The 27,152-nt window shown below is 40.0% G+C and overlaps 5 protein-coding genes across 6 annotated transcripts in view; 3 read left to right on the forward strand and 2 right to left on the reverse strand.

The window, feature by feature from the left end:
- The window catches only part of dhcr24 (24-dehydrocholesterol reductase), a 6,755-nt gene extending 3,559 nt beyond the window's left edge, over window positions 1-3,196 (reverse strand). The window contains exons 1-4 of the mRNA XM_033965519.2: window positions 2,870-3,196; window positions 2,268-2,423; window positions 1,712-1,817; window positions 443-561 (exon numbers count right to left, since the gene is read on the reverse strand). Of these exons, the coding sequence (XP_033821410.1) occupies window positions 443-561; window positions 1,712-1,817; window positions 2,268-2,423; window positions 2,870-3,130 (642 nt within the window). The 5' untranslated portion in view covers window positions 3,131-3,196. The remainder of the gene's footprint in view (window positions 1-442; window positions 562-1,711; window positions 1,818-2,267; window positions 2,424-2,869) is intronic.
- Window positions 3,197-3,847: 651 nt separating this feature from the next.
- On the forward strand, window positions 3,848-5,497 carry si:dkeyp-51f12.2 (uncharacterized protein LOC100151460 homolog). The gene is made up of 2 exons (XM_033965596.2): window positions 3,848-4,570; window positions 5,067-5,497. Exons 1-2 carry the CDS (start codon window positions 3,957-3,959, stop codon window positions 5,302-5,304), a joined length of 852 nt encoding a protein of 283 aa, XP_033821487.2. The 5' UTR covers window positions 3,848-3,956; the 3' UTR covers window positions 5,305-5,497.
- A 2,409-nt stretch (window positions 5,498-7,906) lies between these two features.
- Window positions 7,907-10,526, forward strand: si:dkeyp-51f12.3 (uncharacterized protein LOC107988041 homolog). Its single transcript, XM_033964688.2, has 3 exons — window positions 7,907-8,246; window positions 8,337-8,652; window positions 9,697-10,526. The coding sequence occupies exons 2-3, from the start codon at window positions 8,387-8,389 to the stop codon at window positions 10,097-10,099; spliced, it is 669 nt and encodes a 222-aa protein (XP_033820579.1). The 5' UTR covers window positions 7,907-8,246; window positions 8,337-8,386; the 3' UTR covers window positions 10,100-10,526.
- A 3,130-nt stretch (window positions 10,527-13,656) lies between these two features.
- On the forward strand, window positions 13,657-20,566 carry pcsk9 (proprotein convertase subtilisin/kexin type 9). Its single transcript, XM_033965736.2, has 12 exons — window positions 13,657-14,024; window positions 14,184-14,375; window positions 14,761-14,890; window positions 14,962-15,095; window positions 15,689-15,830; window positions 16,327-16,523; window positions 16,994-17,177; window positions 17,519-17,692; window positions 17,934-18,070; window positions 18,179-18,344; window positions 19,225-19,391; window positions 19,889-20,566. The coding sequence occupies exons 1-12, from the start codon at window positions 13,806-13,808 to the stop codon at window positions 20,072-20,074; spliced, it is 2,028 nt and encodes a 675-aa protein (XP_033821627.1). The 5' UTR covers window positions 13,657-13,805; the 3' UTR covers window positions 20,075-20,566.
- A 582-nt stretch (window positions 20,567-21,148) lies between these two features.
- usp24 (ubiquitin specific peptidase 24) overlaps window positions 21,149-27,152 on the reverse strand; it is a 31,062-nt gene continuing 25,058 nt past the window's right edge. The window contains exons 63-66 of one of the 2 annotated variants that reach the window (XM_055221048.1): window positions 27,022-27,102; window positions 26,527-26,608; window positions 25,760-25,870; window positions 21,149-23,780 (exon numbers count right to left, since the gene is read on the reverse strand). In XM_055221048.1, coding sequence (XP_055077023.1) covers window positions 23,718-23,780; window positions 25,760-25,870; window positions 26,527-26,608; window positions 27,022-27,102 — 337 coding nt within the window. In that variant the 3' untranslated portion in view covers window positions 21,149-23,717. Of the gene's footprint in view, window positions 23,781-25,759; window positions 25,871-26,526; window positions 26,614-27,021; window positions 27,103-27,152 lie in introns of both variants that reach the window. The other variant, XM_033965641.2, reaches the window with a different exon arrangement.

Genomic DNA, 27,152 nt, shown 5'->3' on the forward strand with positions numbered 1-27,152 from the left:
ATGGCGGTAGCAAAGGTGATATTTTGTTAAGGAAGAGATTGTAGAATGTTATATTTATTTATGTTATATAGAGAGATAATGTCCAAAAGGATAGTTTAAGTTTGCAGAGGATTTTGAAAAGGATCAAAATATGGGGATGCAATAAGCAAAAATATGAAGCTGACTAATTTGGGAGAAAAGGATGTAGAAGACAGGGTTAGACAGAGAGAGATTAGTTGTTTCAGTAAAAAAACAAGAAAGCACTATATTCTATGTGATAAGAGGACGATTAGGTTCCTAAGATTAGATCCTGTCCTGCATCATGAGTGCTTCATCACCAAACCCACACATTAGTGGCCTCATAGTGCTCACCACTCTCTACTTGGAGATGGAGTCCTTTTTTCTTGGTGCATCAATTACAGAACATTTGACAGACCACAGTGCACTCAGACCCAGTGCTTACCTTAGTGCAGCGGATCAAACTCCCATCGGCCAACACCAGCTCAAAGGCCACACAGATGTGCTGAAACAGGCCGTAGATGTGAGAGGAGGACTCGATGCCTGTGCCCATCACCAGCCCACCTGAGAGACAAAAAGAGAGCTATTATCAATGTCAACAAACAATGGAAAACAACATTTATTTCACTGGTTTGTCCAGGATTACCTTATACTACACACCTACAACCAAATAAAAGATACAAGGTACATATTGTACATGTTTGCGGTTTTGTGTTTATCATGAATGTATACAGGTTTACACTGTTTGAATTGAGCACTGTCACCTCCCAACAAAATGATCCTGAACAGGTTACCACAATGATGAAGTATACTTTAACATTAACCTTTGCACAAATGTACCATGTTTTCGGCCCAGCTCAATCACCATTTGGTAAAAAAGGAGAATTGTATGCTATTGACATGTACTGTGTATACCTGTGTGAAAAATGAATCCAGCTGGGCCCTGATGGGAAAACATGAGATTGTTTATGCTGCGTTTATAACATTAAGAAATCCATTATGAAACCTGATCGACATGGGCTTCCAATGTGGCAGCCATTTCCTCCCAGTTTCATCTTTTGAGCTACGACATCAATCTTCTAACACAATTATAGAAATCACTAAAGGTCCACACAGGATACAGTGACAAGGAGGAAATGCCTAATCTGCATCACAATTATTAGTAAATCTATTTCTATCTAGAGCAACAGAGCAACCTCTGCTCATGATTTCCTATAAAATAATTATCTAAAGATACTCAAAAGACTGAGAAATACTGTACAAAAAGAGAAATACACTTTTGTAGTTCGATATTTGATAACGTAGCATGTATTGCGTGAGTGCATCTACACAGCTATCCATGGGTTTCACAATGATGAAAAATGAGGACCATTGCCATAGTATGTAAGACAAAATATAGTATCTTTTGAATGGTGAAAAGTTTGACAAATGTTACCAATAACAGGAATCAGAAACACATAAAGAGGCTATTTAAATGTTTCATTTTAAAATGTTTCATTTTCCCTATGAATAGGCTATGTTTGTGTGGTTTTGTTTCATTGAAGGTTTTTCATTTTAAGGTAGCTCTTTTTAAAATCATCTGTTTAAAAACAATCAGATAAATAAGCTCTCCGGTGCAAAAGAAACATAATATACATATACTGCAGATACAGACACATATATTCTCTGTGCGGGTTTTGCCATTCAATCAGTCCTATTATGACAAGTCCCATACCTACAGTGAGGTCATCAAGTTCAGGCAGCACTGGCAGAGTCCAGCCTATTGGGTTGAGGAGAGCACTCAGCTGCCCCATGTTGGCCAGAGGTTCAACACGCACCACCTAGGACAATAACATCTTTACAGTTCAAATTAAGCTATATGTTTGCTGATGTAATGTAATATCAAAGGCTGTGTAATAATGTGGCAAATTCATTAATTTTGGCTTCCCGTTGTTGTTAATTTCTATGGCAACGGTCCTAATCTTTATTATTCTTAAACTAAATATTTAGTCACTGTGGATGGATATTTATTACATTGTGAGGACTAAAATCTGTGCACACACTCAATTTATGGGGACCTGCCACCTTTAGGGGACAAAAATCAGGTCCCAATTATGTAAACCCTTTATAGATCAACAACACTGAAGTTAAAATATGGGTTAAATAGGTTATGAGTTTAAATTAAGGTTAGGCAAGTAGCAATATGGTATAAGGTTAGGATCATTCTCAAGGAAATGCATGAAAGTCAATGTAATGTCCCCAAAAAGCATGGAAACCCAACTAGTGTATACCTGTCTGTGTGTGTCCACCTCCAGGATGTCCATCATGTTGATCATGATGTTCTTATGTGTTTTCTTGTATTTTCCAACTCGCAAGGACACCGTGAGCCAGCCAGGCCGACCAGTACACATGAACTTTTTACCCCCATCTTTTCTCCACTCACGAACCTGAAAAGGTTAAGTTAGTTATTAGTGCAGTCACAAGCAAGCACATTACACATTCAACTTATGTATTTTGGTGCTATCCTTTGTGTACTTGTATTATCTGTATTTTGTTAGGAGTCATCAGAAACCTCTGTCTCTCCTTTATAATAATCTGTGTGCTTTGCAGGTTAAGTCTCTCTTTTTATGTAATAGAAAACCTTTAATATAAAAACTAGGCTGGTAGGGTGTAACTGAAGTAGCAGGATGCACTGAACATGTCTTGTGCAATAACATGAGCAGAGTCAATGCAGTAGGCTGCCATGAAACAGATCTGATCTCCAGCATTCCATCTCTGGTAATAACAAAGGGTCATACAGTAAATTAATAAAGATGTATTACCAAATGCCACAATAGACTGAACATGGATGCAATTCTAACAGCACAGCTCACACACGCAGGGACGTGCTCACCTGTCTCTGAATGTCTCGCACGCGCTGGTCGTGAAGTTTTGGTGCAGAACACATTTTGAAGATGATCCACGCGCGCACATAGTAATACACATCAAATATAACGGAGAGGGGCAGGAGGAATAAACAGACAAATATCCAGCGCTGGTGCACGATCACGTACTCTACACCTTTGACTTTGATCCACACTAGGAAAAGGACAACCAAACCACCTAAATACAAAAGCGAATCCATCTTTTGAGGAGACTGTAGTCCGAAGACCATCAAATTTTACGTAGCATTTGGTGGAGTAGGCTCTTGAACTCTGTATCGATTAGCACAGATGCCGTGGGCTGCTATAGGTGCGCTGTGCCCTGTAGTGAGCTCGTCCCGCCTTACTGCAGAGGGATTGGCTCTTGTTAGCAGATAGACGGGCACATGAGTCTGTCCAGTGCGCCCATAGGCCCACAGTGCGGCTGTCTACACTTCTGGAGCAATAGTGTCAATGAACTTGAACCAATAAGGAAGCAGTAACATAGTCACACCACGCATCTGGGCTACAGCATGTAGCCGAAGTTCGTGGTGGTACAACATCAGAGTAGTGTTGCTATAAACACGAAATTCATTTTTCCGAATCATGTTTAGGAAATTACAACAAAGATTGACTACTTGCTTGTTGCAAAAGTTTTTTTTGTTTTTTTTTAAACATAAGAAAACTGCAAAATAACCATATTCTCTCTTGAGTACCAGGGTCAGGGGCACGAAAAGTAGCCCATGCAGAACTCGGGGACATTTGTTTCCGTGCGTAACAATGTTACCCATAGTTAAATTGAACGTGGTGTTACTATTATCATCAATTTTTCTCAGTATTACCCTCACAGAGCCAACTTGAAACTTTGACATACAAACTGGTTTTGGTACCCTCTTTTGACACGGGTGCGTTTTACACTGAATAAAGTAATGGTACAATTCTGTATTTACTTTATCTTATGTCACTTTTCATGTTCAACTTGAATCTCTCACGCACGAGCGTGCACACGCGCAGGGCTAAAGTGGTCCCCTTCAGACACATTAGACAGAGGGAGGGTGGGGCGCCAGTAAAGATTTCTTAATGTGCTCTCCGTCCTCCCGTCCATCTGCTGATGATAAACACTCAGCTATCCGCCTGGCTACTCCCTTTGCCGCGGTCTATTATCAATACTTTGACTTATTGGCAACGGGAACTACAAAATGGGTCTTTGGATTATATCGACAGTTTTATGCAAATACAACACTTCTGACTACAAACAATTTAGGAATATTATTCTCTAACTGGATTTCTGCAACTTTGGAGCGGTGTGTCATTACGCATGGATACGGTTCTCAATGGGACACTCCTAGGCTTCTAAAACCCTTCTCCTCCGGTAAGATGCCCTCTTTGCACCACGGAGCGATCGTTATCGGAGCGCTCCTGATCGTGACCGGGGGCTCCACCGCCTTTCTGACCTCATACCAGAGCCGGTTGCAGGCCTTCTCTCTCTGCTGTGTGGTGCTTGGGGTCGTCATGCTCATCCTGGGACTCTTCTGGGCCATGAACAGTAAGACGACCACGAATTACAACCATCAAGAGTTTGACCCGGAGTGCCCTCACTATCCGTACAACGACTACCCCAACTTCAGCAACCACGCGCTCTTCTCTCCCCCGGGCCGCCGCTTTGTAGAGTCACAGTCAACCTTTCTGCCAAGGTGAGCTCTTATTGTAGCCCTTTACTTTTACTTATTATACCCTACTTATCTTACTTAATAGACAGGATTAAAGCAGTAAAGGTTTTATTGTATTTTTTATTGTCTTTCTGAGTTATTTGTCATATAGGTGCACATTATAAATAAAATAACCTGTTTGGTGGGAAGTTAGTCAAATAAAATATAAGTGGATGTCATCTCGTTTTACATAGACACTGTTCACGTTTGGACTGATAATATCATGCATCCATTTGGCTAAATGTAAGTTATTCCTACCAAGTCCTATCTAAATTATGTATGTGAATGGTCATAGGTGATTTACTGAGGCAGACTACAAGAGCATAATCCTGTACAATCTGTGTGCATTATGAATCCAGATCCTGTGTCTACAATTGAAACCCGACTCTGGTGCTATCAGATCTCTAAAACCACAGACACAAATCAATGTATGTTTGGATGAAATAGTACTTACAATAAAATGTGATTGTATTTTGAACAGGAACATGGATCGTCACAGATGTGGTGCTCACAGGGAGGATTTCGACTACCCTCCGATGGAGCAGGGTGGCTTCAGTCCCACCCCCAACCCCCCGCCTTGGCTGGGACCCCCACCTCCATATGAAGTGGCTATAAAGACCACATGTAGCTCCACTCACCTGCGCAGGGCATACTCCGACACACAGCTGGCCTCAGAACCACTGTTTGGACAATCCAGGGAGATCAGCTTTGAGGTGTAAAGTTTCACACTGGACCCAAAAAAGAACAAACTGAAAAGGAGACATATACTTTTAAAAGCATGCAAGATGTGATGGAGATACAGGCATGCTCTTGTGCAAAGTGGCCTATAAGAAACAGAATAAAAAAGACAATTGAGTTACAAAAGTCTGGACATAATGAGACAAAGTGCACTAAGAGGTCCATTAAAGTTTTTCTAACTTGACGTAGGTTTTCTTCAAATGTGTTGTCTTCTGTCCCACTCCCCCTGTGGAGTGTAACTCTTTCAGATGCCCTTATGACAACTGGACCCTCTCCTTCTCCCCGCCTGGCCCTCCTCCGCCCCCCTCCCTCCTCCTTGCCTGGCCGATTTTTCTTGTTTTGTCTGATTTTCCTGTTGTTTGATTTTCCTGTTTGTTTTTGTGTGTAGGCAGCACGGTGGCTGAGTGGCAACACTCATGCCTCACAGCAAGAAGGTTTGGTTCGATCCCCGGGTCCCCCAGGCCTTTCTGTGTGGAGTTTTGCATGTTTCTCCCCATGTCCTCCGGGTATTCCGGTTTCCCCCATCAACCAAAACATGAACACCCTTCAAGACAACTGTTGTTGTGATTTTGGGCGTTACAAAAATAAAATGAATTGAATTGAAAAAAGCACAATGGTATCTAACATTAAACAAAAAAAGCCTGTAACAAACTGTTAACTTTCATCAGTCATTATTGTTCTTAGATAGGGATCCACTGATCCAATACTGGTATTGGATATTGGTGCAGATACTGAAAACAATGCTGGGTCAAATATCAGCTACCAAATATCAGTTCAGTCGATATGCTGGTTGAACATATAAATCAATGTAAAACTATTTACTGGTCGTAGTGGCCCAGAAAGTCTCATAATGTTTGAATTTGTATTTATACAAAGTTGTTCAGCAGTTATTTGTGGGATAAATAGCAGCTGCATGACACATTTAGATCAGTTTTGTCTTATTTTATTTTTGTCTGAAGGAAAAAAATGCAGTTTTTAGTCACTGTACTGGTATCGGCTGATATGGAGTATCGGTGGATACTTAAATCCATAGTATCGGAAACAATATCAGAATTGTATATGGTCGGTGCATTAGTAACGGAACATTCATTTATCACATTTATTGCACATATGAAGTCTTTTGAGACTTTCCATTATATTTAAAAATAAAGGGGCTATGATTATTGGTTACAATTCCAGCCAATCACTACCAAGCTTGTTGTTGAATCTCTTTTTGTATTATGCTGTTTTTGCACTATACAAACTTTGTACTACAGTTTAAAATCTTGTTATTAGGTACTGCAACTTTTTCCATAGTCCACAAACATGCATGAGTGCATTGTTGACCCTTAGCAATAGTAGGGGTGCCCAGTGAGTGAATTTAAATGTGTGTCTCAATAGGAACTAAACAACAGAAGACCCATAGGTTGGTCTGGATGCAAATCCCTATGAGAATCTGCTAAAAGCATGAATGAAAATGCATGAAACACAAATGAAAAATAAAGCAGCTGCATTTATGTGTTAAAATATAATATAATGCAGATTTGGCCTCAGTTTAAAACAGGTCCTCCTTACTATGAGAAAATTGCACACATCTTTAGAGAAAAGGACGGATGACTCATCTGACCAAATGATTTTTCCACTGTTCGTCAGAGCAGCATAAGTTGTGTAAAATTTAGCACTCTTTCAAAGCACACAAGCACACTTACACATATTTTTATATCTGAGAATAAATCAGTTCGGAACACAACAAGAGTGTCTAGCTTTAGAGGGAGCATGTGCATTACGGTTACCTCTGACTTTCCGATGAAGGATATTGATTTTGTGATAAAAAGGAGTCCCTGCTCTGCCTTTGGGACCTCTGTAACAGGACGCCCCAGCTCAGAGGATCACCACTGAAGCCCTATTCAAAGGTGAGATGGCACTCTGGCAAATTTCTGCTGCTCTACAGATTTAGACACAAATACAGAATGATTATGCATGCTTATAGGTCCTCATTAGATCTAAACCATAACCTCTTTAAATGGACATACTTGTCATTAATAAATAATAGATTTGGACTCCCATATGCCTTTGATTCAAGATATCTTCTTTGATTTCAACTATTCCCTCTGAGATGTATAGAGTGCCCATTAGAACACAAATTTAATTGTCTCTATTTTATTAAATGTAGCCTACTTTGGTTATTCTCTCGCCATTGTTAGATAACGATTACACTTATATCTTACATGTACTGGACTTTTATGTGTATTTTAAAGTAACTGTTAGAGAAGAAAATAAGTTGATGGCTCATTAATTTGCATATAAATATTATGTTTTTAGGTTGCCTTTCTTGCCTAGTTATTATTTTCACTTAAAGATTCCTCATTCCTGACTATATCTAATTAATGTGGATTTGGGATCTCTGCTTTGAACTAATGCCTTTTCTAAAACCAAGCTCCGTGCTGCTCCAGAGGAAACCCAGAACTTCCTTTTGTAAACAGTTTAGCCCTATTTTGACAACAGACCGTAGAATGACCAATTTGAGTCCTCCTCCCTGCCCTGTCTGTCCTCCATTTAAATCCCCCCTCGCCAAATTCACTTCCTCACTCCTCGCGCGCACAACTGCCACCTCTGCACCACCGCTGTTGCCATTCCTGCTGTGGACAACCCCAGTCTATCCCCAACCCACCGCGAGAAAGCACTCTGCTCATTTACACCGCTCTAACAGCTCCACCACCGGATATAGGTTATGCGCAGAGCGAAAACGCAGCAACAGGAGACAAGACAACGACAATGAGGCGAGGAATATTGGCACCGTTGACTCGGTGTGGACACGCACGGACTTGGTTGATGTTTTGGCAAGCGTTTTATGCGGTAAAAAGAAGGAAGTAGCCCGCAGAGTTATCAGAAGGGGGAGATATGGTTAGGACGGCAAACGGGATGTCGGTCCACGCATCCTAAGGTAACTCAGGGGTAGTATATCATTGTGATGCGAGGTTCAGACAGTTTCAGCCTTATTGTCGCGTTGGCGGTGTTTATTCCTGTCTTGTAGAGTGGCTGCTGTTGAAAGAGAGCTTGTCCAAAAGGCGTAGAGCTCCTAAAATGCCTATACCCCAGGGCGCGCTCCTTTGCCTCGGGCTGGTGCTGACAACAGTGGGGGTGGTTGTAACTATCTTTTTGGGTTTGACCGGACCAGTTCCCCTGTTCGGGCTTGGGGTGTGTTTATCATTAGGGGGTGTTGGGATTTTGGGGGCGGGCTTCTGTAGAGCCATGAAGAAGCACCTGGTACCGGGCGTCCCGGGACACTTTCTTCTGCACCCGCGGACTGGCACGCGCTTCAGCCCTCAGCAGGGTTTGGCCATACAAAGGTAGAGTCATCCAGAAAAATAACATTTCTTTACACTTTTTTAAGTTTATAGTTCTGGGTGTGTCCAGGAAATAACTACAGGTGTGTGTTTGTGGGTATTTCATCTAATCTAATTAATGTAGGCTATATGTTGGTTTATTGGCCCTCAATTATTCTTAAAATCTACTGTAGATTTTAATTATTCTTAAATCTATTATTCTTAAAATCTACAGTGCTTTCTGTCTGCCCTGGGGCAGACAGAAATGTGGCCGCCTATCTGTGCCACTGTTCTGGCTAAATTCCACATAAGATGATGCTCAAGTTTCCATATATTTGGGAACTAGCTCTTGCTACAGACCCATCAGTACCTCCTCTCTGATTTATGCCACATAGGTAAACAATGTGTGCTTCCGTTGTGTTTGATAATCTAAATAAAACAAAGAGACAAACTCCAGGCTGTACCACCTCTGCAGGCCACCTGATAAATGGCTGAGCTGTTCGCACGCATGTCATTTGAGGTTTGTTCTGCTCTGGCAATAAGCAGAAAACCACTGCAATAATCGTTACTTGAGGAAAAAGTAGATTTAGTGATAAAGGATAGGTCATATTTATAGTTTGCATAAATGTACCTGAATTTACACTGTGATTATACAGCATGATCTATGATAGCAGTACAATTTCAACAAGACTGCTTCTTGTCCAGAGCTGTAAAACACAGACCAGAGGCACAGTTTCCATCATCTGGGCTTTTTCTGACTCCATACACTTCCCAACTAATTTAAACAAAGTATTAGCTAATATCAATTTTGTAGTTTCTTGTGTGGCAACCAATATATTGCAATTATATAAGTTTAAAGTATTTTTAACTGACCTAATTTTTTCTTCTATGGCTGCATTTCATCCTCCATTAATTTGCAATAACCTGAGCTAGATATATCCGGCCTGAACAACCTGTCAGCAACAACTTTTTGGGGGATTTTGCTAATGCTTGTTTTAAGTTTAAACAAATAATAAAATAGAGCGGTTCTTAAGTTGGTATCTTAAGCTCTGTATTCCTCTTCTACAGGAGGTTGGACCGTATCCGACGAGAAATGTCATCGGATTCAGTCAGCAGAGGACCCGAACCTGACCCTCCACTCCCCTCCACACCTCCACCTTGGACCATGGAACCACCACCCTCCTATGATACTGTGATGAAGAGCCAGGGTCACAGCCAGGAGCATAGCCATGAGCATAGGCGGGAGCATAACCATGAGCACAGGCAGGAGCATAGCCATGAGCACAGGCAGGAGCATAGCCATGAGCACAGGCAGGACCCCAACCGGGAGCAAATCCAGGAGGAGAGCTGGAGGAACAACGAGGAAGAGAGCTGGGCAAACAGAGAGGAGGAGAGCTGGGTGAACAGAGATGGGTGGAGTGAACAGCTGAATGACTGCAGTACTGTTGCGGAGGACTCTAATCAGTGTTAGTGCCTTTGCCTCTGCCAGCATGGACTCAAAATGCTGATGGAATGAAATGAATAGTTACAGTATTTTGTAAAAGTGGTTACATCACATGCATTTGCACAGTCTGCAGTGGTCTATGCAGGTGCACAAAATCAGACAGGTTTAGAAAACATCTATTTTAAAAATTCATATAAGCATCTTTCGCCAGTGAAGAAGGTTGCATGAAATCATTTGACCTAATTGAGGGATTTTATCTTCTGCCTCAGGAACATCCTCCTATTCTTTGCCGTGATTTGAAACAATGTTTTGTGTAGATGTCCTTCCTGTTGCAAACTTCTCAGTTTATTTGGGCTTTAAACTGGTGCAGCAAATTCACAGTTTGTAACAGCCATGTTACACACTGGTTTGTCCCTTGAATACTAGAATACTTTTTTATTTGATGTCTGCATTATCTGGCCAGCTATGTGATTTATCTGACTTGTTCTCTAAACATAAGATGTCCCTATGATAAGAAATGGAGGCAATGCTATACTATAGACATTCAGAAAATACTAAACTATCTCCAAGAATGTTCCTCACCAAAGCAGAAGATGAAGGACTGACTGTATGTGAATCCCTGGAGCTTAATCGTGAAAAAGACTGAATTAATAACTTTGAGATTCACTTCTCATGAATCGTTTACAGAATTTTTAAAGGACTTTGCAGTTTACTATTTATGTGACCCACTACTGTAGCTTCAAAGCATTTGTATCTTTGTATCAGCACTATTGCCTGCCCTGCATTTGCACATATCGATTACATACTCAGTGCCTTAACAGCTAAAAGCTAAAGGGTTATTGTTTAGCTTAAATGTGTCTTATTACATTTATTAAAGGAGGAAAAGTGGTCAAACTACAGTTATGACTCTATGGTGCTCATAGGGAATGAATTTAGGAGAAGAGTGTTATGTTTGCCCCTCTCAATAGCATTAGCCCAAAGGTTGGCAGTTAGATCCCAGCTCTGACCAGTGATACTGTTGTTGTGTCCTTGAGCAGTGAATTAGGAAATAATGAAAATGCTAAAATGTTTTGTTTTTAAAAAAAAAAAAAAAGATGTCATATCAATCCAAGGCATTAATGCTATAATGATTTTTATCGTCAATAATTAACTTGTCAGTCCAGTCAGTCTATGTCTTGAAGTGGCCCATAATTACAATATTTTCCAGCTAACCACAATGAATGAAGTTTAAATGTATTTTGCATGTCATTTTTTGCAATCATAAGCCTTCTTCTATGCCTGACCTATCAGTATTTTTTATGTATTGTATTTAAATTTTCACCATACCAAACTACTATTATAAAGCACTACTGTTTCAAAGCTGAGTTGTTAACTTTCCTTCCTTTTGCCAACAGCAAAGTGACCTTGTTAGCCGCACACACCTGCAATTTTATACCTGACCATGCTGTCTGCAGGCTGTAATAGGCAGCAGACTGGAACCCTGTCTCCTCCCTCACCTTCAAACTGGCCTTGCACAATCACCTCTGTGCCACAAGTATTAGAGTATCAGGTTTACTATAAGCTGTGTGGAATGATGGTTGAAGGGAAGCCATATCGGTCCGGGCTGATGGTGGCAGGGATGGCCGTGATAGCTGTGGGCCTCTTCATCATGGTGGAGGAAAAGCCACTCGTCTATGGGACCATGTGTGCACTGGGGGTCATAATGCTGTGTGCCGGGATGATTTGGAGCTTCTGTCAGTGCTACCCCAAGGTACAGTGCAAACAGGCTGTAGACAATTACGGGGGCACGCCTAAAATGTTAAAACTGAGTCAGTTTCAAGGTAATGTGGTGTGGAACAAGTGCTCCAAATATGTACTCGAGTAAAAGTGTTACTTGAGTCAACAAATATATCACTATTAATATTTTATTTTAAGTTTTATGTGTAATGTTTAAGCAAAAGTAAAATGTTCACTTCTGCTTACCAACCACTCAACCACACTACAGAATTGCCCTGAAATTTTTTACAAATAAAAATAAAGGTCCAAGCAACAAGTTTAAAGTTGTATTGCCATGTCACTTCTAAGGCAATTAGATGGGTTGTACATAGTTGTTAATTCTTCTATTTTAAAATACTGCATAAACCTTGCAAATGTGTTTTATTGTTTTAGGTCATTTTGGTTTCTGGTCTCCCGGAGAAAGAGGAAATAGGCTGTATCTCAGACAATAAGGAAAGGTATTAACACACACTCAGTACCGTCCTAAATGGGTGTGCTGGGCGTTAATGACTCTTGTGGTCTGTCTGTGGATGTCAGGATTCTCATCAGCTCACAGTGGGCGAAAATGGAGACAGCAGAAGTATCATGTCTGATTTAGACTAATCTAATCTAAGAAAATAAACAATATGGCATCAATTTGGTCTCAAAAAGAAGGTTTGAAAGATTGTGGAAATAGCAGAATAAAAACTGTTTTAGAAGCAGAATGTACAGTGTGTTCGACCTTCTGCAGTAGTAGACCCAGAAGAGATGTTTCAGCCATTCATTTCATATTTCAACAGGAACATGCAGGTCTCCTGGTCACAGGACTTGTCCTGGACCTTTCTATAGGTGGACCTTTAAATTTCTTCCACAATTTTCACACTACAAAGTAACGATAATGGGTTCTGGACCATACTTAAGTCTAACCTTGAGAACTGCATTTAAGAAACCATGGGGAAAAATGTATCCAGTAACAATTTTAGAAGCAAGTCCCTTCTCAGAATAAAGAAGAGATAACAACTTGCAACCTCAGCACAAAGAATATTGGAAAACTGAGGCTAGATAAGACTACTAATTTGCCCTTCTTTATTTTTTATATTCATTTTAGTCTTGCTGAGCCTCTGCCAGTATTTGTTGGACACAAGGGTGAAAGCATCGGACATCACCCCCACAGTCACAGCTGTCCCACTCTGTACATGGTCTGACAGGGAATGCAAACCAGAGGGCGCCCATTCCCTCTTAGCTGTATGTCCAAAGCCTCTTGCACAGCTGGTGGACTTGTTCTGTATTTGCTTTACATGTGATGTAATGTTTCTCCACTAGATAGCACTGTTTGTCGTTTGCGAAAGAAAACTTGGAAGACTTGAAGTTGAGAGTGTCTTTCATCTCTGCACACAGACTCCATCAGCTGAACACTAATCCACGCATTTGCAAATATCAGTTAATTATTGTGCGTTATGATTAAAAGGCACTTGGCTGTTTGTTTTCAAGTTCGAAGTGTAACGATTTAAAAGAGTTGACTTCTTACTGAATGCTGTTTGTGAAAATAAGCAAACTGTAAGTCTTTCTTTGGTAACAAATAAATTCCTTAACTAAATAAGTTTCAAGAAACATATTTGGGCACAAACATGTTGACTATAAACGGGAATATAGGCATTTTCTTAGGAATCGTTAACCAATAACCGTGCGTAATGACGCACAGTAATTACAGGCTGTTGGAGGGGAGAGTGAAACCTGACTCCGCCGCTGCAAGAGGTGTTTTAACGGAGGACAATCATTCGATACAAAAGCGGTGGCGTGAGCCCGAGAGACGTCACCAATCCCCGCCTTGGATTATAAGTATCAATTCTTCGATTTTTTTTGTTACCCCAAAATCTGGAGAGATGCTGGGTGCCGTTACAGGTCTCGTTCCACGCGCAGCTGCTAGACAATTAAAACATCTGAGTAACTGAGACCTAAACACAATTTATTTCAAGTGCGTCTTTTATCAAAATATACTATGAATAATAATAATAATAATAAACCGTTTAGTGCAAAGAGAAGTATGCGTCTCGCCTGTGTGCGGCTTGGACTGGCACTGTGCTTGTGCGCATCTTTGGCCGTTAGCGCACAGGACGATCCCGAGGACGAGGAGATGATACTGGACCTAACCCGAGAGGACGGGACTCAGTCAGAGACCGGACCAGAACCATCAGCCGAGCTTCTCAGGTGCAACAAGGTACAGTCACCTTTTTGGTTATTCCTCAGGCATCTTAAAGGAAAAAGACATTTACACAGGTCTATATTTATGAGTTTGCTATGAATAGTATGAAGTAAATCATTTAAATATTTAATGATCCAAACTTTACCCACTTCCACCACACTGTGCGCGCTGCAGGCACCTTGGCGCATGCCCGGTCAGTACCTGGTGATCCTGCGCGAGGGGAGGCACGAGTCTCACGTGCAGAGGACCATCCGGAGGCTGAGAGCCAAAGCGGCCCGGAGAGGATACCTGGTGGACATCCAGCAGACCTACTCAGGAGCTTTGCACGGGTTCCTGGTAAAAATGAGCGGCGACGTGCTACACCTGGTGAGTCAGTTTAAGTATGTTAGTAAACTGGACAAAAACTAAACATAGGGTTGACATGGGAGCATGTTTTGTTTGGTTTTTTTTTCAAGCTCAGCTATTAGAATATATATGATAAAATCCCTAATGTCCTCATTCAGTTTTGTGCATGTGTTTACGGTGATGCAGATTATTGTCTAAACTGTTTATTATAGCTTGAGGGATGTTATCAATCAAAATGACATCAGATGAAACAAGGTTCCATAGACTTAAATCAGGTTGTTAGATAAAATATGACATGTGTATGACTGGAACCATGTAGTTGTACAAGGTTATGCAACATGGAGAGGAGTAAAAATTACTTTTAATCTTAACCCTATTTGTGAAGTAATAATCCTTTGAATATCAGGCTGTGAAGCTTCCCCATGTCCACTACATAGAGGAGGACTCTTCCATTTTTGCTCAGAGCGTCCCCTGGAACCTGCAGAAGATACTGCAGCCTTATGGTACCTCTGAGAATGGGACATACAAACCTCCCAGTGAGTGGACCCTCATAGACTCATATAAGTGCATTTAGGTACAGTCTAACGCACTGTTCTGTGGTCTGCAGATGATGGCAGCCTGGCACAGGTCTACCTCATGGACGGCAGTGTGCACACCTCCCATCGAGAGCTCAAGGGGCATGTCCTGCTCACTGACTTTAACCACGTCCCAGAGGAGGACGGGGTCAGAGTCCACAGACAAGTACTGCTGGGTTTAAGATGACACATTATTCAAAAGGTCATTAGTATCATTAGTGTACAGTAGTCTAAATTTTGAGCAAATGCAGCTAAACTGGGCTACACCAGCTCTTTGAACCAAGAACTCACCCAAAATTGCCTCTTACCACTAAAACTGCAGAGGACCCCATTCACCACCAGGAGGGGCCTGGCCACTCCTTTAGCAGACCTGTAATGTGAATGAATGAACATCAGCCTACACATTTTCAAGCAGCAAGTGTACCGCATTATGTTATTATCATCATTACATTTATGATGCATTTAAAGCCAATGATCCAAAATGTGATCAGGTGGATGCAGGCAAAAGAACTATACTACTGTGGTGTGGCTGGATTACTATCACAAGAACACAATTGCCCATGTGTGTTGATTTTTACATGTGATATATTGCTTAAAATATATTGTTTAAGTTAAGTAAAACTAGTATATCATGTAACATACACAGGAAAGGGAGCACTAGTTCCTGCCCCCATCACATTTATGTGCTTTTCAGAGTCTACAGCCCTCCTCTTCCTCACTCTTCTGGCCCTCCTCACACTGCAACTCTTATATCTGCAGGCCAGTCAATGTGACAGCCATGGGACTCACATGGCGGGGGTCCTGAGCGGGGCGGACTCGGGAGTGGCGCGGGGTGTTGGAGTGAACCTAGTCCGAGTGCTTAACTGTCAGGGCAAAGGCACTGTATCAGGAGCACTGGCAGGTACAAACTATACCACCTGGATTCAATAATTTATACAAAAAAGAAATTATGTTAAAACGATATTCCAACAATCTGCTTCTATTAACACCACTACTACCACTGCAAAATGTCTTCAACTAATGTACAACTCCTACCACTACTCCACTTACTTAATTAGCTGTTGAAATTAAATATTTGTATTCATGTACACATGTTAAATATATATTTTTTCTTTTGTAAAACTCAAGTCCTGCTTTTTTTTTGGCTGCAGTATGTTTGTCATGGCAATTGAAGTATTGGTATTTGAAATACTTTTATAAAATTGAAGTAGTGCAAATTAGTAATTGTAGAGAGTGGTAATTAAAATGTGTGCAATATTTTTTACTTATTCCAGTGCTTTTATTATTCAAATAATGAGTTTGTTCAGCATTTCCACTTTGTCTCTATGCAGTGACACTACTGTTACCTGAGTACAGATTTTGAGCACTTCTTCTGCTATTCTGTGTCTTGCTCTCAGGTCTGGAGTACATCCGTGCCACTTTGATCACTCGGCCTCTGGATGCTGTGGTGGTCCTCCTGCCTTTTGTTGGTGGGTTCAGTCGATCATTAAACGCAGTCTGTAGAGAGATGGTATCCAATGGAGTGGTGGTCATCGCTGCAGCAGGGAACTACAGAGAGGATGCCTGTCTCTACTCTCCGGCTTCAGAGCCTGAGGTAACAATGGTATTTACTTTCTCATCAGCCAAACCATTACGACAGAACTTATTTATGTGCTCCATGGTGATTGGAATACAATAAACTGACCATAACAGTAGCTATGTACATGCACACCAAAAATCCAATAATTGTGTGATTTCTGGAGTCATCAGATTATTGAAATGTCATGTAAACATTTACATCAGATGGGAGTAATTTTTATTCACACTTGTGTTGGGTTTGACAAGGAAAATAGTAAACTAATGTGGCAAAGACAAATATGAGTTATTATGAGTTGTAAATGAGTTATTAAAAAATACTGTCTTCCAAATACATAGCCTAAGACGAAGTTTGTTGTCTTTTGCTGTGGATCAGACCTGGACGACTGAGGGATCACACAGGGATCAGAGTAATCTATCCAAAGGATATTAGAGGGAGAGAGGAGTAGTGGGATGTCTGAGATTGATGCCAGAGCTGTCCTGTTACAGGTGATCACTGTGGGAGCAGTGAACTCAGCAGACCAGCTCATGTCCCAGGGAGCAGGGGGCACAAACTTTGGTCGCTGTGTGGACCTGTTTGCTCCTGGTGATGACATCGTCAGTGCCAGTAGTGACTGCAGCACCTGCTTTACCTCACGCAGTGGGACGTCTCAGGCTGCTGCCCATGCTGCAGGTAGTGTACAGATATTCAAAGTTAGAGTGTGTTTATTTTATACTAAATCCAGATGTCAAAAAAACACCCAACTTTTAATAAATCACATGTGGACACAAGCCAGTATGCCCCATTATGTCCCCAAGTCTGTATAATTTGCTAATATGTTCCAACATACAAAAGCTCCATAGAACTCAACAAGGACGCCTGTTATGATAATATAATACTTAGAATTTGTTATAACAGAAATACCCTCTGGCGATTGGTGGAATATTATACCAGTTGACCTTTGCTTGGAAAGTGATTTGGGATCGCTGACAAGTCTTTAAAATTTTCTCAATTATTATTATTATTTTTTGTAGGCATAGCTGCTGTGATCCTGTCAGCCAATCAGAAGGCCTCCCCTGTGCAGCTCCTCCACAGCATGCTGCGCTATTCAGTCAGTAACAACATCAACCTCCTGTCTGTCCCTGAACCTCAACGACTGCCCACCCAAAATCTGATCACAGCCATGCCCCCTGTCTCTGTCTCTACAAGTAAGAGTTAAACTTCATTAATTACATATTGTCATATTGTCAGTGGTGGAAAGTAGTACATTACATTACTCTATGCTTCTGAGAATACTTCTACTGTAATATACATGTTGTTGTTTTTTTAACATAAACTAATAATAATAATAATAATCTTTATCTACTTGAGTAACATTTTGAAGTAGCAACTACATTTTGACTGTGGATCTTGTGAATTTGTTTTAGTCTTTGTGTTCCTTGTGATCAGATGGGGAGCTGCTCTGTCGGTCAGTGTGGTCCGACAGGTCAAGGGTCAGAGCTGTCAGTCGCTGTCGTCATGGAGAGGAGATGATGGGCTGCAGCAGTTATGCTCCTGACGGCAGCCGTGTTGGGGAAACTATTGATGTAAGTTAAACAAGCAATATTCAAGAACTATAATGAATCAAGTCCTAAATGTAACATACTCCAGTGTTGGCCAAGGGCAGCCTAATATTTTTCAGTGTTGCTCTGCAGGAAAACAGTGGTCAGATGGAGTGCGTTGCTTACAGTGGTCCTGGAGGTAAAGGGGTGTATGCAGTGGCCCGGTGCTGTGTTCTCGCAGGTCTTCAGTGTCACATTCACAGCAGTCCCACACCAGGACAGGACGCAGAGTGTGAGAGGCCTGAGACTCATTTGACAGGTAAGGATTGAGTCTGTACTCGCAAAGAGGTATAGTTTATCATACAGGCTACATAAAAGACTGCTTTGAGCAATAGTGAGGTTAGTTACTATCACAATGCTGCAAAGTAAACTGAGGAATATTGCTATAAATAGGATATAAATGAAAGGGTTAGTGGGTATGTTTGCTTTTTAAACCGTCCAGTCTAGCTGCTTATGTCTTTTTAATGTGAGATTTCAAAAAATGTTTAATGCAACTTTTAATAATATAACTGAACAATATTTTAAAAATAGTTGGTGAATTTAAGAATACTATGATGCACTATGTAACTTTTCTTCTGTCAAGGGGTTACCTTTTGTTTTTTTCTCATGGAGATTATTATTATTATTATTATTATTATTACTATTGATTATTAGTTTTCCTTAAATGTTTTACAGTATGATACTAAACCCAGTCCATGGAGACAAGCACCAGGCTAAGATATTTGTTTACCAGGAATTTCCAAACCTTTCAGGCTCAGATCCCCAAAATAATCCTGCAACTGACCCTCATTGCAGAATAAAATTATCTTTGAATGTCAAGTGTGTTAAATCTGGTTTAATTCTTTGTGTCTGAATAATTTATATAATTGACAGAATTTTATACTTAAACGTCCCGACCACCACTTTGAGAAACACTGGTCTTATAATAGTACTATTGGTACAGCATCTGGTATTTGAGACACTTACGGTAATAACTGAGATCAAATAAAAATAAAAAAACATAAAAAAAATTATTTAAGTTATTGTAAAAAAAATGTGTCAATCAAAACAAAGATGTTTGCAATTCTTTCAACTTCATTAATGCTTTTTCAACCAGAAAATAATAATAAAAGTTGACTGTATTTATCTGATCCATGCAGGCTGTATGTCCTGGTCCTCTGGTCACTTATCAGCTGGATCACGTCCACATCACGGGGAACGGAGACTCTGCTCTGTCCCTGAAGGCGTCATGTCCACTGCCGTGTGCTGCCATGTCCCCTCTCTGGAGTGCCAAGTCCTGGAGCAGACAGCCACAAACGGAGAGCAGGTATATTTTAAAATATGGTTCTCTTTATCCCGTTTAAAGTTCATAGATTGTTTCTCTGGACACCTTTGCTTATGATAGATAAATAATATGAAGAGTTAGTCTGAGTAACAAGCCTATTGCAGTTCTTACAATATTTGTTAAGAAAAAGCAACTACCTGTGTAAAAGTCATGAAATTCCTTATCAAAAATGAAATAAATGTAAATTTGTAGCTCAATTATCATATGGGCAGTTATCAAATACCTATAGATAAGAACTACTTAAGCCTATTTTTATTAGTTAATTGATTACTTAAATAAACTTTGCGTTGAATTAGAGCTCCGGTTTCCAGTACCAACCTAAAACATGCAGACAATAGGCTAAGGCTAGAGCCTATGTATTCCTGAGTACTCCTGGCATGGGGAGTACTCAGGAATACATAGGGAATACTAGAAATGGGTAAATTACTATGACCCTGTATGTTTTAAATGTGTTTCTTTCTGTGCATTACTTTTTGCAGGTGGAAGTGTCATGCCCGGCTGGATGGACTCTGACAGACTGTAATGCTGTTTCGCATGGCTCCATCTTTGGTCCAGTTGCCAAGGGTAACAGTTGCCATGTTCACAGTGCCTCGGGAGCGGGTGGGGCTGTGGGTATCGCAGTTTGCTGTCACATTAGAGATGATGGTCAGCCTGTTCTGCACTGATGAAGTATAATACCCAGCTATTAGCGTTCAGTATTTGAAAAGTGAATATTATATACGCTGTTTATATTGTTTATGTTTGTATCACTTGGTTTAGAGTGATAGTTCATTATGCTTTCGTTTTCTTCACACATTTGAGCGAGGCTGTATCCATCTAAAAATCTCAAAATCTTTTGCCCTAATGCATGATTTCATCTGGTGGTAAAAAGAAGCTTGAAAAAAATTTATAATATAGGATTTATAAGCCAATGTGTATTCAAGCCCCATGGATAAACCCTAGCAGGGGATTACAATGCGGGTGGAGTGGGATTTTTATATGAATTCTTTTATATTTCTTTTGCTATTGAAGATGTGTCCACTTTAAATGTATGAATATACAAACAGTTTAGCCTTCATTTTACTGTGTCAGTTGTATAATAAGTGTTTTTATGTGTATTTGTTCATCTTTTGTACAAAACTATTAGTCATAATAAACACTTTCATTTGGAGATTCCAGTCTTTTGAATTCTGAATCAATCTAATCATGTACCAAATATTAAGCCCACATTTCAACATGTGGCAGTTGCAGCAGACATGCTTTTTGTTGTTTTTTTTGTTACTGGAGCAAAGTCAACGCAGCTGGACATCACACAACAGGAAACTCCTCTCTGTGTCTGATCCACTGATGAGAATAATGAGCCTGATTAGTCTCATGATTAACTCACGGGTTAATTCAAGCACCTTTGTCTCCACCATCAAGCTTCAGATAATTTAGCGGATAGTTATTCTTGCATTTGCTAAGGGGATGTTTTATAGTAAGAGTTTGTCTTGATACAGATTTCCAAATAGTGTTGTTACTAAGAACATACTTCAGTGTATACATCTTTAGTGAATGACTGTTTTTTCTTCTTGTTTGTCCTACTTTTAACCCTGGTTCAGTGAAAAAACAAACAAACAAAAAGCTTACTGTATACTACTACTTTTGACCTAGTTTAGTTTGGTCCTAACCTAGTCTTTTTTTACTCGTCTAGTCAATTCTCATTGTACTCCTTAATGTTTGAAAATAATTGGAGTATCTACATTAACAAACATCCAAAGTTGTGCATTCCAGTTTATTTTATATCAAATTCCCCCTTAATCAAACTTTGATGTACAAATTAAACCTTGAGTCTTAACATGCAATACAGAATCCTGCGATGGCAGAAGTGAATCTTCAAATGACAGTAAAAACCCGTATAGATGCCGATCCCAACCCACACACTTCCCATATCCCTCCCTTCATCCCCGGATTAAAACAGGATCCGATTGTTTTTTGATCAAGTTTGTCAACTTTGTAAAGTGGTTGTGGTTGTCGAGGGCAGAGGGCAAACCTAGAGGAAGAGGAGAGATTTGGGGTAAATGTGACAATGTATGTATGGTTGGCACAGACTACATGCAGCTCCATCTGTTTGCATTAAATCAGAGAGAGGGCATGTTTCTATGACAGTAAGTGCTCATGACAAAAATCACAGCAAGAAAAACAGAAAAATAACAGATTTTTCACAGAATAAGACGGTTGTTTCTTCGCCACTTCTTAATGCCACACATGCAAACATGCCAGAAAGCACAATGACATTCACTTCTATGGAGGACATGGGCGTGGAGTGAGCGAGAGGGTGCAAAAGTGTCTGACATCTCCTTAGGCTCGGAGATATCACAGTAAGAAGCAGAGAAAACCCAAACCATAATGCATGACTGCTTTATAGGTCCTCATATTGTAAACACTGACCTGTTAAAGCTGAGCAAAATCAATTCATATATTTCATAAAATAAGGGTGAGGGTTTTAAAGGGGAACCATGGAACTTTGATATATATGGTAAAAATGTGATGGCCTCTTCTGGAAGTTGTAAGATTTAAATTATTTGCTTTTGAATAGTTAGTTTAGTTCTGGTTTAGCTTTAGTCAAGACTTAATTTAGTCCTTGTCAACAATGGTCACAAATGCTAAGTCTGAAAATCATCACAGCTGATAAACTTAAAGACGCCGTAGAAGTAGTAGTATGAAGTAGTATTTTGGCTGATATCCTTAACCTTAAAATGAGATAAATTAACAGATGAGCTAAGCAAAGTTGCATGGTTCCCCTTCAATTTTACAGCGATAGAGAAAGAAGCAGCATTGTATTACCATTACCAAACCCTGTCCTAACATCTAACCCTGTTTTTTGATAGGGTACCGCCTACACCCCTGTCCCATACACACAGTGAGTTCAAGAATCCTACAATCCTTTGTCACAACACATGTTACTAAGATCCCTGTTTCGACTAATTGATGATAATACAGAGACAGTGGTGGTTTGGAGCAAAAAGAGGCGGTATATTTCGGGAGGTTAAGGCACTTGAAGACTCCCGACTGGCTCGAAAAGTTGTTCAGGAAATCTGGCTACATGTGGCTCCTCTACGTGTGTGTGTGTGTGTGTATATGTGGCAAAATGAAAAGGTTTAAAAAAAAACAAAAAAAACAACTCAAATTCAGAGAAAGCAGAGGTAATTGTAAAGCGATGTGGATGAAGTGATTGCATGTATGTCTTTAAATGTGCAAGATTTTAACAAGTGTTGAGTGTATATAACCTTGGCACCTAAAAAAATAAAACAGGCAGCTGATCTGTTGCACTTTGCAATCAGCTATTCTTGCATAAGGCTCATGTCTCTAAACTCCTTCAAGAGAGAAAAGAGATTGGCAACGAAAATAATAAAACACAGCACTAAAAACCAACTCGAAAAGAAGGCCAGTCAGCAAAAAGTACCCAAATTGCTGACCACCGGGGCACTGCTATGGTATAGGGAGAGGCCAGTGCCCCAAAACTAGCCGAAGTCAAGAGTCAAGCCACACAGGCAAACTGGCTGGCTATCAGGGCTTCAATGAGTGTGGATTGTGGCACTGAAATGAATTGATCATAAAAGCAAAAAAAGAAGACCATATAACATAATAGGAAGCTCTTGAGGAACTGACCAGTGCTGCACCATATTCTGGGTCGGAGCGTAAAGTGCGTATACATAAGCCTACCCCAGTCCCAAGTGCTCACGTGTTTTGGAGGTATATCCTGTACAAGTGCACCTAAGAAGTCAATGTCAGGTTCCTCTCGAGCGGCTAACGTGAAGAGAGTTGTATGGCTGTGTGAGGAAGAGCACACAAGTCTTTTAAAATATATCTTACATTGGAAATTACAACTATGGAACAAGTCTTTACAATTTGAATATGTCTATGTAGATATGTATAATTGGCAAATATGAGCAGACAATTGTTAAAACACAACCCAGACCCATCCATCCTCCGCCTCCTCCCTTTGCTGCTTTCATTCGGAGAATGAGTGAATAAAAAGGATCAACTGAAGTCATCCGGAGCCTTGTACTTCTTCGTAAGCAAACTCTTGCTACCCCTTATGATAATGCAACTCCATCAGCCAGCTTCTCGTCTGAAAGCAAGTCATTTTGGGATTTATTCTTAGCTCCTTTGTTACCATAGCGACCAAAACACAGAGTTCTGGTTGGTTTTGCGAAGTGAAGGGTCCAAAGTGTCCGGACCAATAAGAGGTTCAGCCATGTTTGTACTTAGTTTTTGATATTTTCTTTTCTTCTTTAGGAGTGGCTGGCTCTGAAGAGTTGTGGATCCTCATGGGTCCGACCAGAACTACGGATCTACATCTTCAAGATCACTTTTGGAGTCACCGAGCATCATGGGAGACTCTGATCCCTGCAAGTGAAGGAGAGAGGGGAGTATTTGTAAACTGAGAGAACAGAACAAGACAAGCCTTAAGCGCAAAACAATAAATGGGTGTGGGTTAAACAATATTGCCAATAATGAAAACCCTTATAAAAATCATTGAATAATTGTCACTGAGCAGAATAAAAAAACAAACAATAATTCTAAACATAAATAAGACATTCAGTCAACCTCCTACTCCAAATGTCACTGCTTGCATGGAATGGTGCACAGCATAACTTTAAATGCATCCATCTCTATGGAAGGAAACTAGTGAGATTACAAGGCCAAGTTTCAGGTCGGAAATTTGAAGAGAATGGGCCGTTTGCAACAATGCATGTTTTTCAGTGTATTCTTAGAAACAAAACCCCATGTAATTAAGCAGATTCTACATAGATTGGTTTAATGCCACGAGGTACATTGAGCACCTTTAAGTTGAAGGTTGTGTGCACACACAAGGCCTTGAGTGGGGACAGACTGGACACCAATTCTCCAAACACATAAAATTACCGTAAATATGAAGATTTTTAAAAAACTTATGGAATGAAATAATGCTCAAAATGAAAAGTATAATGTAAATATATGATCAATTGTAAATATATGATCAATACACATGACTAATAACAAACACATTTTACCAAGTTTACTGAATCTATACAATAAATTACTAAGAACACTTTATTTTGCCATTTCTCACAACATTTTTGTTTTTTGACAGGGACATATATATTATGCAAATTACTAGGTCCAATTTGGCTCTATACTGGCAGCAGAATTATAATCTGTTCATGGTTATTATATTGGCACTGTTCATGTGTGTTCCAGTGGAGCCATGTGTGGGCCCTGACAGTAACACAACAGTGTAAACCCTGGCTCTAATAACAGCCGTGGGAGGCAACAAAGTGCCTCTACAGCTCACGACAAGAGCCCCCATTTCAGTGTATTATACTCAGCTTAGATTAGCCATGAGTCAGTTCATCGTGGGCTCATATTTGGGACATATTTTATTTTATGAATATGAACACATGAAAATGAAGACATCAATTTCCCAACCGCTACTGATTTGCTGTAGTCTCGGTAAAACAGGAACTTTTGATTGGCTTTCCAAACTTTCGGGTCAAGGTGTCTTGCCCATCCTACTTTATGTATGCGTCTGTAATCCCTCAGTTGACCAGATAAGTTCCTACTTCATGTAATTTAATTTAGAGTTATTTTAATTTACTTTTATCTGATTGACAAGTGTTATATTGTGCAACTGAGCTACTGAGACAATTAATTTAATAAATTTAAAATAATTTACTTTGTGAAAGTTTCCAAGTTTGAGAGGTACCCATAGACTGCATAAATGGACATAGCTAACCTGCTAGCTGTTGCGTTCCAAATAGGAGGTGAGCATAGGCATGTTTCCGTCTCCATCAACTCTGGCTTCAATTCCATTTCTATTGAAAATTGCCACCCCTCTTTCTGTAACTGTTGCCGTCAGGCTTTGCATTTTGGTCATAATGTTCGCATTAACTCGCTCTATGTGATTGTGGTATTTTTATTTTCACTATCGAGTCTGTAAATTAAGATATGAAAATTAATAACAGACATATCAGGCGCCTTCCTTCCCTGAGGTCACTCCCGCTAGTGTTTGCAAGAGGTTTGATTGACACTGTTGCTAAGCGCCCACTCCCTGCAAATCAGCAGTGCTGGCAGGTAGAGGAGTTACGTTGCTATGAGATACTCACGGTTAAAATTCCAAATATGGAACTTTGCTCCTATTTGCCCAAATTGGCCCCTATATCTGCTCTGGTCTCGATGAGCTTCATTTGACCGAATGCTATGAGTGACATCACACTCAATCCAATTCTTTATACAGTCTATGATGGTACTCTACACATACATATCAGCCCTGTATGTAACGCAGTGCTCCACATCTGAGCAACTGCATGTGTGTAAAATGCTATAAACACACACATATTGTATACCTGTCTGAGGCTGCGGTCCGCGTTCTCATTGGCTGGACTCCCGTCAGAACCGTTACTGCTGCCAGACTGCTCCTTCTCATTTAAAAGAGCTGTAGCATATGCTAGTGTGTCCTGCAAAGAGATCCAAATTTAGTGCTACAAAGCAAGAGGAATTTAATGGAATATATAGTATTCCTTATATTGGGTTAGACAAAACCTGACACCAGATATAGCACAGGGCATCTTGTTACTTCCATTACACTTTTACCCACAGACGATCATACTGTCTTTTAGCCCAGGATCTTCTTTGACACAAATGAATTTAACGTCCGTTTTTAGTACATAAAAATGTAATTGTACTTTTTCCTGTAAATCCCTTGTCTGGCTGTTTTAACCTCACTGTCTCAGAGAAACAAGTAGAGCCTACCTTGCTCTACTAAAATCACCATGACTGATTGTGCAACTAACACTGTACAGTCGCAACAGTAATATTCTGTTAGGTCAGATCAGAACAAACTATTTTAAACTTACTTATTATATTCATCATATTTATTATCATATCATCATTATCATATTTATATTTCTGAACACACAGATCTAAACCTAAATGTAAGCACTGGCAAATTGGCCATGAGCACTTGATAATATCTTTAATCTGACTTGTATCTATTAACAGGAAGCTGAAGCCCATTAATAAAGACTGAAAAACCCAGGGTTAACACTTAGAACTGTTTGCTTATAGATGATTATTAAGAAATGGTCTTATCCAGTGAACTCAAGAGTGTTACCTGCGCAGAGATTGTGCGCTGGAAAGTTTTGTTGGTGGAAGTTTCATTGGAGACGTTGCTTTGTGGAGTCCAGTAATGTTCTGTCATCTGAATAAAGAGGGAATTAAATTGAGTTAAAATAGGAAAACAGATCCTTAAATAGTCTGTGGAATGGGAACATGCTTCTCTATTTTTGTTTTCAGATTACATCAAATAAATACCACTACTTTTAGAACCACTACTGTACTATGTGCTGAAATTAATTATCTAAATAATTTCTAAAGTAATACAAAAGTACTCAGCATTTTCTTTTGCTATTACTTCACAAAGGGCTTTCTAAAAATCTATGTATTTAAAACTTCATAAATTGGACATATGATATCACTGAAACTTGCAACTGCAACAACTCCATTTTCCAGGGAGTCAAAAGCAGATTTGAGTATCTAAAGTTTATAATACCCACGCTTTCCTGTTTCATAAAACCAACACTTTAAGTAATTATTATAATATTTTGAGCTTGCCTTTTTCTGTAGCCACTGCACAGCCCAGCTCCAGTGACCAGACAACTCCTTGAAGTAATCCTTGGCCTGAGGACACCTAACAACACAAATATCAAAGTTTGAAAGATAATAACAGACTTGTCAAAT

Source organism: Periophthalmus magnuspinnatus, chromosome 4 (genome assembly GCF_009829125.3).
Source record: "Periophthalmus magnuspinnatus isolate fPerMag1 chromosome 4, fPerMag1.2.pri, whole genome shotgun sequence".
Lineage (NCBI taxonomy): Eukaryota > Metazoa > Chordata > Actinopteri > Gobiiformes > Gobiidae > Periophthalmus > Periophthalmus magnuspinnatus.